The sequence below is a fragment of the Triturus cristatus genome, chromosome 6, assembly GCF_964204655.1.
Source record: "Triturus cristatus chromosome 6, aTriCri1.1, whole genome shotgun sequence".
NCBI lineage: Eukaryota > Metazoa > Chordata > Amphibia > Caudata > Salamandridae > Triturus > Triturus cristatus.
This window is the reverse complement of record NC_140589.1, coordinates 343,927,016-343,939,287: the sequence shown is the minus strand read 5'-3', so window position 1 is coordinate 343,939,287 and position 12,272 is coordinate 343,927,016. Positions and strand designations below refer to the sequence as shown.

At 46.7% G+C, this 12,272-nt stretch overlaps 1 protein-coding gene across 1 annotated transcript in view; it reads left to right on the top strand.

Annotated features, from left to right (window-relative positions):
* Window positions 1-11,508, top strand: part of CPSF3 (cleavage and polyadenylation specific factor 3) — a 307,899-nt gene extending 296,391 nt beyond the window's left edge. Inside the window, exon 18 of the mRNA XM_085610727.1 lies at window positions 11,312-11,508. Within this exon, the coding sequence (XP_085466853.1) occupies window positions 11,312-11,413 (102 nt within the window). The 3' untranslated portion in view covers window positions 11,414-11,508. The remainder of the gene's footprint in view (window positions 1-11,311) is intronic.
* Window positions 11,509-12,272: the final 764 nt, after the last annotated feature.

The window sequence follows — 12,272 nt, the reverse complement described above, 5'->3', positions numbered from 1 at the left end:
CCCCTTTTTCCTGCCTGATTGAGTTGTATCCAGGAATAATATGTAATATGGTGATAAGACTCCCTGTTTAGAATAGTCCGCTCCGTGTTTCCCTTCCTTCTATTGGTTGACTGTACTGGATGTTGCATTGCTATGAGTCAAACATCTTCTAAGATCCCAAATCTATTTGCTGTGGGTAGAATGTATAGTAGGGGTCTGGGAGGTTGATGCTACTGTCTACTATGCTGGAGGTTCTGCTTCCACAACCCCGGTCGGTAGATTTTCTTGGTATTGGATGCTGAGGCTTGGTGTGAAATATAAAAGTATCCTATCGGTAGGGACATTATTCCCACATATTGACAATAATGATTTGAACATAAAATACTTTTGGACAGTCATTGGATTTTTAAAATTGACCACTATACAATCTCTGTGTACATCTTTTGGTCTGTTGCCCACCCGCCTGACCCTGCAGGTCAATTAGAATCTCACCAGCTTCCTCATAGGATAATTGTCTCCACCTTGCCAACCAGAACAGGCATCTGTTCTTCAGTTCAAAGTGCGTTTCCCGCTGCCCTTGTTTGAGCTCAGGATCACCTAATAGAACAATGACATATGGGTATGTTAATAAAAGGCAGATCACTATTCTCTTCTCTAACCTCTGTGCTAATCTCATTACCTCCCCTCTCGTGCACGGACCCCTGCTGGTTGGCAAAGTCTTTCTTAGTTGCCATGCTGAGATGTACCACGTCTCTGCTCTTGGTCTCATATTTAGCCCTATTGGGTTCAGAAGTTTAGATTTTGAGAATGTGGGGGTTCATACCTGGTACTAAGAGTTGGGGTATTAATGTCAGCCTGGCAACTAGCATTGCTTCCTTTCCCTGTGGGTGGTAGTAGCCTTCCCACAATAGATTCAAACAATTCTGCAAATTTGTCTACCCTTGCAATTAAGGAGCTGAGCTAGTCTTTAACAATGGATCTAAATTGGACCTGCAAATCCCCCATCAGGTTCATTACCCATACTGGGTAGTTCAGTGACACTCCTGCATGGTCTATGTTGCCCATACTTGTATCTGGGTCATCCAAATTCCCTCCGATGTCAGGCGTCCCATCATTGAGCTTCTTTCTCTTTGCCCTCGCTGTGTTTGTTTAGGTTTCCCCTTGGCAGGGCCAGTGTCGGTGGCTCCTTTGCGCGAGTAGACTTTTGGTATTTCTCTCGCCTTTGCGGGCTGTGGTGTTTAAGAGTTAGTTTCTGGGGTGAGGGTCGTTTGAGGGGAAACCACACCAGACATGGGGAAATAAACATGGGGGTTAAGGATAGCCGCTTTTCAGTGACTTCAATTCCCGTTGCCACTACACCAATTGCCCTCTGTAAGATCTTGTCAATTGATGTTGGAGGCACTGAAGATGCAAGCTGCTGAGGCAAAGCTTGCTGTTTGAAGTTGCATGTTTGTTGCCCCATTGTTGCAAAGTATCTCAATTTAGGAGTGACTACTGGATCAAAATGATACTAAACTATGAACATACAACAACATGCAACCCCCAGTAGCACCACCCCATGCTGAGACCAAACAAAATGCTGGTTACTTGATTTCCCCTTGACTTGATGTGACGAGTGAAAACACCAAACAAAACGCTGTATCTTAAATGTCCTGTTCCAGCCCTATATAACTTAGAATTGATCCTCTTGAGGCAGATGTCAGGAGTGTGGCCCGACCTGGACGCGTCCTGCACAGCCGGGCTTTACGGCTGCCTTTATGCACCTCCGGGTGCCTGGGGGTGATGCAGGAGGAGAGGATGAATTGTAGGAGCCTGGGAGCTGTAGTGCATGCCCCCCAGCTTGATAGAATTGTGTCCCGGACAATAATCGTATCATAGACATCCTTGGCATTTATGAAGAGTTTTCCCTACTGTCGATGGAGATTACCCAGTCCATCATTATAGTGTGGACCCGCAGGAAGACCCATCTTTGGCACAGGATCCAGTAAAAATGGTGGAAGAGGAAGATGCCTTCTTAGTGGAGCTATTCGCCAAGACTGAATGCTAAGTCTGGTTCCTCCCCGTGACTTAGGTATGCAGTTGACAACTTCAAGAACCCAGTAAAAACAAGGGTTATGACCTCAAAAGTAGCTAAGAATAGGCACAGGGAGGTACCAGACAATTACTTTTACATTATAGACCAGGTACCACCTAATACCCTAGTAGCCTATACAGCCAGTAGAGGGACTTTGCATAGGGCACTGGGATGCTCCACCTCTAGACACGAATATTGACATAACCGGCAAGAAGGTAGCAGTCTGTGCAACCACTCAGTGATGCATTGCCATTTCAGTGGGCATGTTGTCCAGGTATGGCAAGTACCACTGGTAAGAGATGGACAACTGGTGAAACACCTGCCAGAGGTATACTGGAAAAGAAGGAAGGAGTTTTTTCATGAGGTGAAAATGATCTCCACTGCCAACATCCAATACGCACTGGCTTCGGCCTATACTCCAACAAAAGAGACAAACCGTATTGTCTTACTCAGAAGATATAATTGGTTCAAAGTCTGTGGCTTCTGTCCTGAAGTACAAGAGTATCTGCTAATTGTCCCCTTCGACGGAGAACATCTGTGGTCCACAGGTGAGCTGTTTTCCGGAGAAGATTAAAAAAGACACAAACTACTTTGGTGGCACTCCAAACCTGAACCAGCTGGCCTAATTTTCCATGCTAACAGGCAAAATGAGGAACTGTGCCTACTATTGCCAGATTGAGATGCACTAGTTAACAAATCTGAGACCTCTCTAAGGATGACTCCTTTACTCGTAGAACACACTCCTAGATGTCAGTGGGAGTTGAGACGCCTCACACTCCACACCTGTACTCTGGTTCTGGCTATGCTCCTATCCATTGCTGCATCAAGATCCCTGTACAGCTTACAGGCTACCTGCTGACACAGGCCCTATATCTGTGCTATACCCCGCATACAGATGATCAACAGCAATACTGCATCACTAATGCCCACTATCACAGTGCACCCACGCTAACCCTAATGTTCATCAGATCTCCTCAATGTCCCTATGCTTAACTAAGTATGGGTTTCGGTATTGCATCACTCTCTGATATCCCCCGTGTTTCGCATTGTTTTTTAGTTTTACAATGTGCTATTACATAATTATCAACTATTCCTTTAACGTTATAATATTGCTACTACACATGCCGCTCACACAGCAAAGGGCATGTACAAACCCTGTAGCAACATTTTCACAATGAAAATCATCACTCTAAATAACCTATCTGCTTATGTTATGTTGTCTGAATGTCTTATAAATGTTTGTAAACGATAATATATCAAAATAAAAAGCTAATGTATTAAGTTTTTTTTAATAAAAAAGGCAGGATCCGGAGCCGAAGCTGCAGCCACACCACAGTGCCTTAATTTGCAGCATGCTTTTCAGCAGCCCCTTCTTGAGGGACAAAGTTCCTAGCTTTACCAAAGACTTCTGGGCAGCCTACTGAGGCGAAGGGCGGGCTCCACCCCGCTCTCTTCCCCCATGGGAAGAGAATCTCAAACAAGTTGGTGGTATCCTTTGTCGCCCAAGGATACTGCTTGGAAATTGATACCACACTGCCAAATACACCACCTTGTTGTCACACCATCAAAGCGTACTGCAGGAGGGGGTGTGGCTTGGCGCCAGTCAAGTAGGTCACAGTCTGAGTGAGCTCCGGCGCTGGTAAACCAAGTCCCCAATCATCTGTGCGCTTTTCTGCTCATGCCTGCTGCTTTGAAGGTATGCAAGTTTGCCTGCAACTCTCTGGGGGCTGGCTGAGAGTTTACTGGTCATCGGAACCCCCTACTCTCACCCCCTCACTCTTCTGTGGCTGCTGACCGGGGGAGATGCCTGGGCGGCAGCTCCCCTTCGGTCTGCCCTGTGTGGCCCCCGTGAGGAGGAGGTCGGGACTCTGGACTTTCTCTCTCGGCTGAGCCAACGGGTGCCCTTGAGGTACCCATTGACAGGGGAATGCCTGAACTGAGGCGGAGGGCTGCTGCCGGGAGCAGTGGGCCTGGACGTTTTTTGGCCACAGCTGACTGAGCGTGGCTCCTGGCAGCGCCTGGGTGAGACGACCGTCATAAAGGTAGGCTTAAGGAGGTGGGTACAAACTACTCCCGTCGTCCAGATACACATAGTAACAGGCTGCCACTTGGTGCCTAGTGTGCCGAGCCCTAACAGATCCTACTGACTGAGCAGACTGTCCCTTGTGGCCTAGCAACGTGGGCCCTGGCCGTTCTTGCTGTCGAGGCCTGCACACGGCGAACATTCTTCCCTACTCTGGCCTGGTTTCTCTCCACCCCCTATCTTTTGATTACCCTCATAGAGGAGACAATTAACTGCAGTTGAGAGGTGGGGGACAGAAGCCAGTGAACTTCTTTCACCGAACCCTATATTCAGTGACGACAACTTGGGTCCCCGGGGGCTTAAGGCTGGAATCACTGACTGTTAGAAATGGGGATCTCTAGTTGGCAGAGGTAGGTTCCTTTGTCCAAATAGGGACCCTTGCTTCTAGTCGGGGTAAGGGGGATACATTCCTAAAATAACCCCTGCGCCCCCCCCCCCCTGGTAGCTTGGCAAGAGCAGACAGGCTTATCTCAGAGGCAGTGTGTAAAGCATTTGTGAACACATACAGTAACACAGTAAAAACACTACAAATGCACACCACACTAGTTTAGAAAAAATAGGTAATCTTTATCTAAACCAAAAACAAGACCTAACGACAAAAATCCATAATACAGCATTAAAAATAAGACTTTCAAATGGTAGAAATAGTTTAGTTCAATGCAAATTGTAAATGCGACACCTTTCTCAAAAGTACCTTCGATGCGTTACGCAAGACAAACAAAATGGCCACAGAGCAGGTGATGCGTCGGTTCCTTACACGCAGGGAAGGTGATGCGTTGGTTCCTTGCTTCGGGGGAGATGATGCGTCGGTCCTTACTGCAGCGCAGGGGAGGTGATGTGTCTGTTCCTTACCGGAGAGGAGGTGATGTGTCGTTTTCTTACTGTGTGGGGAGTTGATGCGTCTGTTTCTTACTGCATCCCCTAACAATGCAACAGTCATGGTGCCTCGATGCGATGCGTCGATCTGGTACGATGCGTGGTTTCGTGCAGCTGCACAGCAGGCTTGCATCTGGATCAGTGTGGGGATCTCAGACTTTGGAGATTGTTGCACCCGATGCCTCGTGCAGCGATTTCTCGAACCGCGGCAGGCGCTGCGATGGTTTCTTCGATGCGTCGGAAAACCGGTGCGGATGCAACACGCTTCTTTGATGTTGTGTCGATTTTCCAGCTCCCAGCGACAAACAGTCTCTAAAGGTCCTAAACAGCAGTAGGCACCTCTTTGCAGGTTGGAATTCCCAGCAAGGGAATTCAGGTTGCTGGTGATAAAGTCTTTGTGGCCCTGAGACTTCAGAACAGGAGGCAAGCTCAGTTTCAAGCCCTTGGAGATCTTTTCTTCAAGCAGGTGACAAAGCAAACAGCACAGTCCTTTTTCTCGTTTCCTTGGCAGCAAACAGCCACTGCAGACCAACCCCAGACAGCAAACAGCACAGGGTCAGTATTCCTCCTCAGTTTATGTTCCTCTTCTACTTGGCAAAGGTTCCTATTGATTTCCCAGAAGTGATCTAAAAGTCTGTGGACTTGGCTCCCTCTCTTTATATACCAAAATCCTCTGTTCTCTGAAGGCAGAGTGTGTCTACCCAGCCAAAACCAGTTATGTGGGGAACTTTGCAAGTGCACAACAACTTCCTTTGTCAGTGTGAGCCCTGGCTCCAGACACACCACGTGGGGGGGGGGGGAAGGACCGTCATTGTGGAAGGCAGACACAGCCCTAATCAGGTGAAGGTGCTACTCCTCCCACCACTCCAAATGCAGACCAGGCCTATTCAGCCCAGCCCTGACTCATCAGACTTCTGGAGCCACTGCCCTTCTCCAACCCCGGTCATCCAAAATCCAGACGTGCAATACACAAACCTAGCAGAGGCACACTGGATGGTTAGGCAAGAAAATACCTACTTTCTAAAAGTGATATTTTGAAACACAGTATGTAAAAATCACCTTCACTAAAATATGAAGTTTCACATTCTGAGTTCAGGTATACTAAACTTTATAAGAGGTTATAAACAAACTTCCCATTCTGGCCTATGGGAACAGATAGCCTTGCAATAGTGGAAAACAAAATTGGCAGTATTTCACTATCCGGATATGCCACACATCAGGGCATGTCCTACCTTTCACATACAATGCACCTTTCCCACAGGGGTACCTTGGGCCTACCTTCAGGGTGACTAATATGTAGAAAAGGCAAGGTTTAGAGACTGGCAAGTGTGTGCACTTGCCAAGTCGACATGGCAGTCCCAGACTGCACACAGGCTCTGCAATGGCAGGCCTGAGTCACATTTTACAAGCTGCTTCTGTGGGTGGCACAATACGTTCTGCAAGCCCACCAGCAGCATTTGATTTACAGGCCCTGGGCTCACATAGTGCACTGTACTAGGGCCTGACAAGTAAATCAAATAAGCCAATCATGGAATCGCTAATCCCTAACAATGTATAAAGGGAGCACTTGCACTTTGGCACTGAACAGCAGTGGCAAAGTGCCCAAAGCATCTAGGTGAGCAAAACTGAGTGCAACACACAGCAAAACATAGGAGGCCAAAGCAAAAATGGAAGGGAGACCCACGCCAATGGTACAGGTCTAAAGCGGACCATCTGGCCCCCCTAGCAGGGGTTGGGGGGGTTGCGCTATTCCCTGGGCATTCATGCCTTGTAGCTTCGGGAGCACCTGGCTACCTTAGCATTTGGGAGTGAACAGAATTACCCAAGCGTCCTGATCTTGTGAAAAGACATTGCAGGCTCTTCTGGGCCAGATGAGGCTGGTGGACTAGTCTATGGGCCACGCAGCACAAAAAGGTGAACCGATGAGGACTGAGCTGTCTGGCGAGCTTGGACCCACCAGAGTGTGGGCTCTTGGAATATGGTGAAAAAAAGGTGCCACCACCTATGTAGACAAATAAAATGGACAAGTATGCTGTGGCCAAGATTACTGCTGGGGGTCATGATGGCGGGAGAGGGACGGGGTTAATGATCAGAGTGCGAAGCCTTGCCCAACAGGGGACCCCTTGTCGGGGGCGATCAGGACGACTATCAAAGGGCTCACTGGAACCCAAATTGGATGCAGTGACTGTTACTCTCCTCCGGGCAGACTTAAATAAAAATCACAGAGGTCAGGGCAGCTGAGTCGCATATCAATCACCTGCAGTTGACCACCAAGAGTCTTGAGTCAAGTACAACTCTTTCCTAAGCAACATGCTGTTTTAGCTGCCAATTTTAAGGACCTTGAGGGGAGTGTGAGGAGAAACAATATTAGGGTGGGGGATGCTTCCGAGGGGACCCAAGGGCCCAGCGTCTATTTCTTGCTGGAAGAACTCACTCCATCCTAAGCGCCTATTCAAATTTTTTTACAATCGAAAGGGTGCTTTGTGTGCCAGTGCCTCCACCGAAGCCGGGGGCCCCTCCTAGGACCATTATCGCGAAGGTGTTTAATTACAGAGACATATCCGATTTTGAAAGCTTCTCAATCCTATGGTGACCTCATGTATAAAAACATTGTTTTTACCCCGACTTCACACTTCAAGTGCAGTGACAAAGGCGCAGTTTTGATGGGGTCAAAAAAGTGTTCCGGGAACAGAAACTCAAGTACTTGATGTTATAACTGGCGCACCTGAGGGTGATAGCATAAGGTAAATCCTGGCATTTTACCTCTCCTGAGGAGGCCTGGGAGTTGTTGGATGGGTGGCACACACCGGGCTAACGGAACAAGCGGGAGTATCAGCCAGGACACCACGGAGGCGGCCCATACAGTGGACACATAGTCAACCCAAATTCACAGCAGAGTACTAACCACCCCCCAAGAGTAGACCATTTGCTACCTGCCCTGAGAGGCAGTGCGATCATGAGCCGCCTCGGGCCCACAAGTGGGTATGACTTGAGCAATTAGTGATTATCTATGTGGGAAGCAGACCTTGGCTCTGGCGGCGGCAACAGGCTTTGAGTGGATCCTGCCTGGAGCCCTCCGTTGATGGAAGTGGGAGAGCTTTACTGGTAATGACTTGCACTGCAGAAGTATGTATCCGTTGATTGCGAAAGGGGTGCAATTCATATGTTTTCAGTTTCTGTGTCATAGGCTGGTTGAAGCAGTGCTCCAGTATCTGCATAGGCAAGCCTCAGACCTAGTCCTCCTGCAGTAAACACACCTGAAACGTAACCAGTACAAGGCCATGGACCGATTTGGGTACTCCCCGACGATGCATGCAGGTTACACCACAAATTTTAGGTGTCCGGTATCCCCATTAAAAAAAATCAATACCCTTTATCCCAGCCCGCACTCGGTGCGGTCCTCTAGGCAGGTTTGTGGCCCTGTCGGGCAGATGGGAATGGCACATACTGAACATCTGTTCAGTGTATGCCCTACCGAAGCGACAAGCACAGACATTTGACGACATTGGAACCCTACTTTTAGAGATGCCAACCGGGATCCATATAATGGGAACTCAGTTGCCTACCCTGATGGGTAGAGTCAAGGTCATGTTCCAATGGAGACTGATTCACTAAGGACCTGGGCTTGGTGTTTCTCTTACCCGACCATAATCCTGGGGCGCCACACGATACCTGCTTCACAGCGGTGCAAGGTAGCTATTCCTGCCTAGACTATATAGTCTCCCATCAGGCCAATGCGGATAAATTCAAGGATGCAACCCACAAGCCACGCGGGGGTCTCTGATCACCCTCTGTTGGGCATGACACTGCATGCCCAGTTACAACACATACCTTACCCACATGTGGGCATGCATCAGGTTGGTCCTCACTCCCCCATGTTTGCCGTGGCACTTGAGCCACTGATTGCCTGGGCTTATAAGGACCCCCTTAAATGGGGTGTGAGTACTGCTGAGACGTGGGAGGAACGGATTTCCCTTTATGCTGATGACATATTGCTTTATGTAACTAAATCACTTCTGTCCATAGGTGGGGTACTGCAGATCTGGGCAATGTGTGGAGAGGGCAGGCGTTGGTAACCTTTGAGATCCTGCGCCAAGATCATGGAATGGCAAAAACTGAATACTATAGATACTTGCAATTAGGGCATGCCCTTTGACACCACATCCTGGAGGAAGACCAACTAACTGCCAGAGGCAGTGCCACTGGAGGTCCTATTGGAGAGCAAGGCTGTCTCCATGACCTATAGGAAAATAATTAACAATGACCCAGACCCACTGACTGCCCTGTGGAAGGCCTGGGAGGGTGACGTGGGGGCACTTGAGGTTGACTGGACAGAAACTATCCAGGGGATAAGAGAGGTAGCAATGCGGGTCCATTTAAGCTTGATCCAACTATGGATACTTCACATGGCATATTACAGGAATCCCAACAATTCTGCACAAGATGTCTTGGGGGAGACTCGCCACATTGCCTGAGGGGTTGTGGACGAGAAGGTAGAGAGTGTTGTAGGTTATGAGCAGAGTTCTCGGACAGAGGGTCCCCCCTGGATGCTAAGCTGCTTCTTTTAAATGTCTTGGGAGAAAGAGACCTGGCCGACATGTCAAATGATCTGGCAGACAGCGACAGCAATTGTGGCTAAGCGGAACAAAGCATGTACCTGAGGAGCAGGGTCCCCTCCCTGACTGGAGGAGTAGGAATCTGACCCAGACGGGTGTCAAAGGGCATGCAAGTGGTCTACCGGAGTAGGGGCTGTCCCAAGAAATGGGACAAAGTGTGGGGCAATTGGTGCGCCTATCGAGGCAACTGATCAGGAGGGTGAGAGCAAGGGGAGTGGGTAGAAGTTGGGCAATATCCCGAAACTCCATTTGTAATAAAGTAAATTGCACCATGTTTGTGCTAAATGCCCGAAGTGTGCTATTCCTGCGTCTAAATTAATGTCTGCTCTCTTTCCTATGTACAATGTAAAATGTCTGTCACTACATTTCTTGTACTCTGACCATACATTTCTTTTCTTTTTCAATGAAGACTTTTAAAAAAACTACTGCAGGAGGAGAGGCAGTGTTCCAAAAAGGGTAATAGAATTAGTTCAAAAAAGAGGGTAGCACAAGGAGTATATTTCCTATACTTCGTAATCCCCAAAGATGACAGTACACTAAGTCCAATATTAGACCTCAACCCACTTGATCGTTGTGTAGCGTAAAAACCACTTTGAGATGAAAACTCAGCAAGACGTGATTCTGCTACTCTGCACAGGAGATCACATGACATCCTCAGTTTCAATGCCCTGCTTCCATATCATCTTCCACCAAGCGCACCATCGCTAACCCAGGTTAGTGGTAAATGAACAATACCCTTTAGGGTAAAGACTGCACCATGGGTAATTACCAAATTTCTAGTGGTGGTTGCACCGTATCTGCCGTGCAGCTCCATTCATGTTTTACTGTATCTTCAGGATGACTGACTAATAAAGAGTAGCAACAACCAGCAATGCCAGGGACCCATCTACGTAACACTGAGATTGTAAAATTAAGGGGAAAATGGAGGGATTATTTGTTAACAGCTACATTTTTGAAAATGCAAGGGGGTGGTGATGTGGATTGCAGATGGGGGTCGCTTTCATAGAACCAGCAGTACCTTCGACCTAATAGGCAGATATATTATTGTAATTGGGGTTTTTGATGGATTTGATACCTGTTTGGTAAATACCTATGCCCCTAATGTAGGCAAGGTATTTTTTTTTTAAATAAGGCGAGCAGAACTATGTGTACATATGAGAATTGTTTGGGGAGAGGACTTTAAATGTCTGCTGAATTGGCATTTGGACAAACACTCCTGCCCGCCAGCACCACCAGGCCTTAAGCCCAGCATCATCGAAATATGATGGCTCTGTCATATTCCTGTTACTCACATGTACACGAGATGCACAGCTGATTCTTAATGCTCCAGTACACAAGCTGTTTCACTTTACTACACATAACCTTTAGGTGGAAAAACTATTTAAGGTCGCATCTTTGTTCTGTTTCTTTGTGGGTTTCTCGAGGGGTCATGACTCGCCTTAAAACCAAAACATTTTACCTTGAAGAAAAGCAACTTTCAACTTACGTTTCCAACACAAGATGGCAGGAATGTGCAAAGCATGTGAATCTACAGTACTACAGGCTGCAATCCGATCGTTACGGGTAAGTAACAATTTCCACTTTATTGCTTGGTAAGTCTGACTTTACCTACACCTGATTTTGTATTTTGCACAAGAAATGTTTGTAATTTTCTGAATGTATCTATACTTATCTGTCTTTCAGACTGTGGAATGCGAAGAGGGTATTGATGAAGATGAAACTCTAAGGGAAATGGTGGAATTAGCTGCGCAAAGACTATACGACGCTATGAATCCAATGGCCTGATTTGATGTGTCCAAGAAGGAATACTTTGAGAATGTAAAGAGTCCTAACATAAGTTAATTTTGTTTTTGTTTTTTAAATAAAATTAAAAATTGTTATCAGTGTTCTGTTATTTCTCATATTCCATAGTGAAAATGTCTAATTCTGGTTAATATTCAAAATATATTCGAATAAAATCCTAAATGCCTCATATCAGTGGTTTAACTTTTAGAAATAATACATATAGCCTGCCTTTTTATTGCCTTCCAAAATATGGGTTTGGGCTTTATCAACATGTTTGCAGAAGAGCAGTATTGTCAAGAACATCTAAAATTTCAGGGAGGAATGGGTACCTTTTGTGTATGGAGACCTATTTTCAACGTTTTGGGATGCTGAGAAGCACAGGTGGTCTCTCTCCACCTCGATTGAGAGGGTGAGGTGAGGACAAAGGTTTCCAGCGAGAGAGAATTTTGCAGCCGAAATGAGGGTATTTTCTTCAGTCCAGCTGTAAGTCATTCTAACGCATTTGAGTAGTTCACATGTGGTGAACTTATTCATGTATGCCTACAAGTGATAGTGTCAGAATCCAGCTTGGAGTACACTATAACATGAAGCAACATAAAGAAATGAATTTAAGACTTTAGATTAAACGCTTTGGGATTTTTTTTGCAGCCTTTATATAGGTTTTGCAGTGTCCAAAACGTGGGAATGGAACGGGTAGAGCTGAGCATCTGATTATTGATGGAAGCATGGCTTGAAATGAGTTGAACCCAATTATGTCCATCCGTTATTTAAGTAAATCCAGAATGTGTGACCTTAATGACATGAATTGGTATGGCCATTGTCACATGTATATCTGTGTCATATGTACGTGTCATAGTTT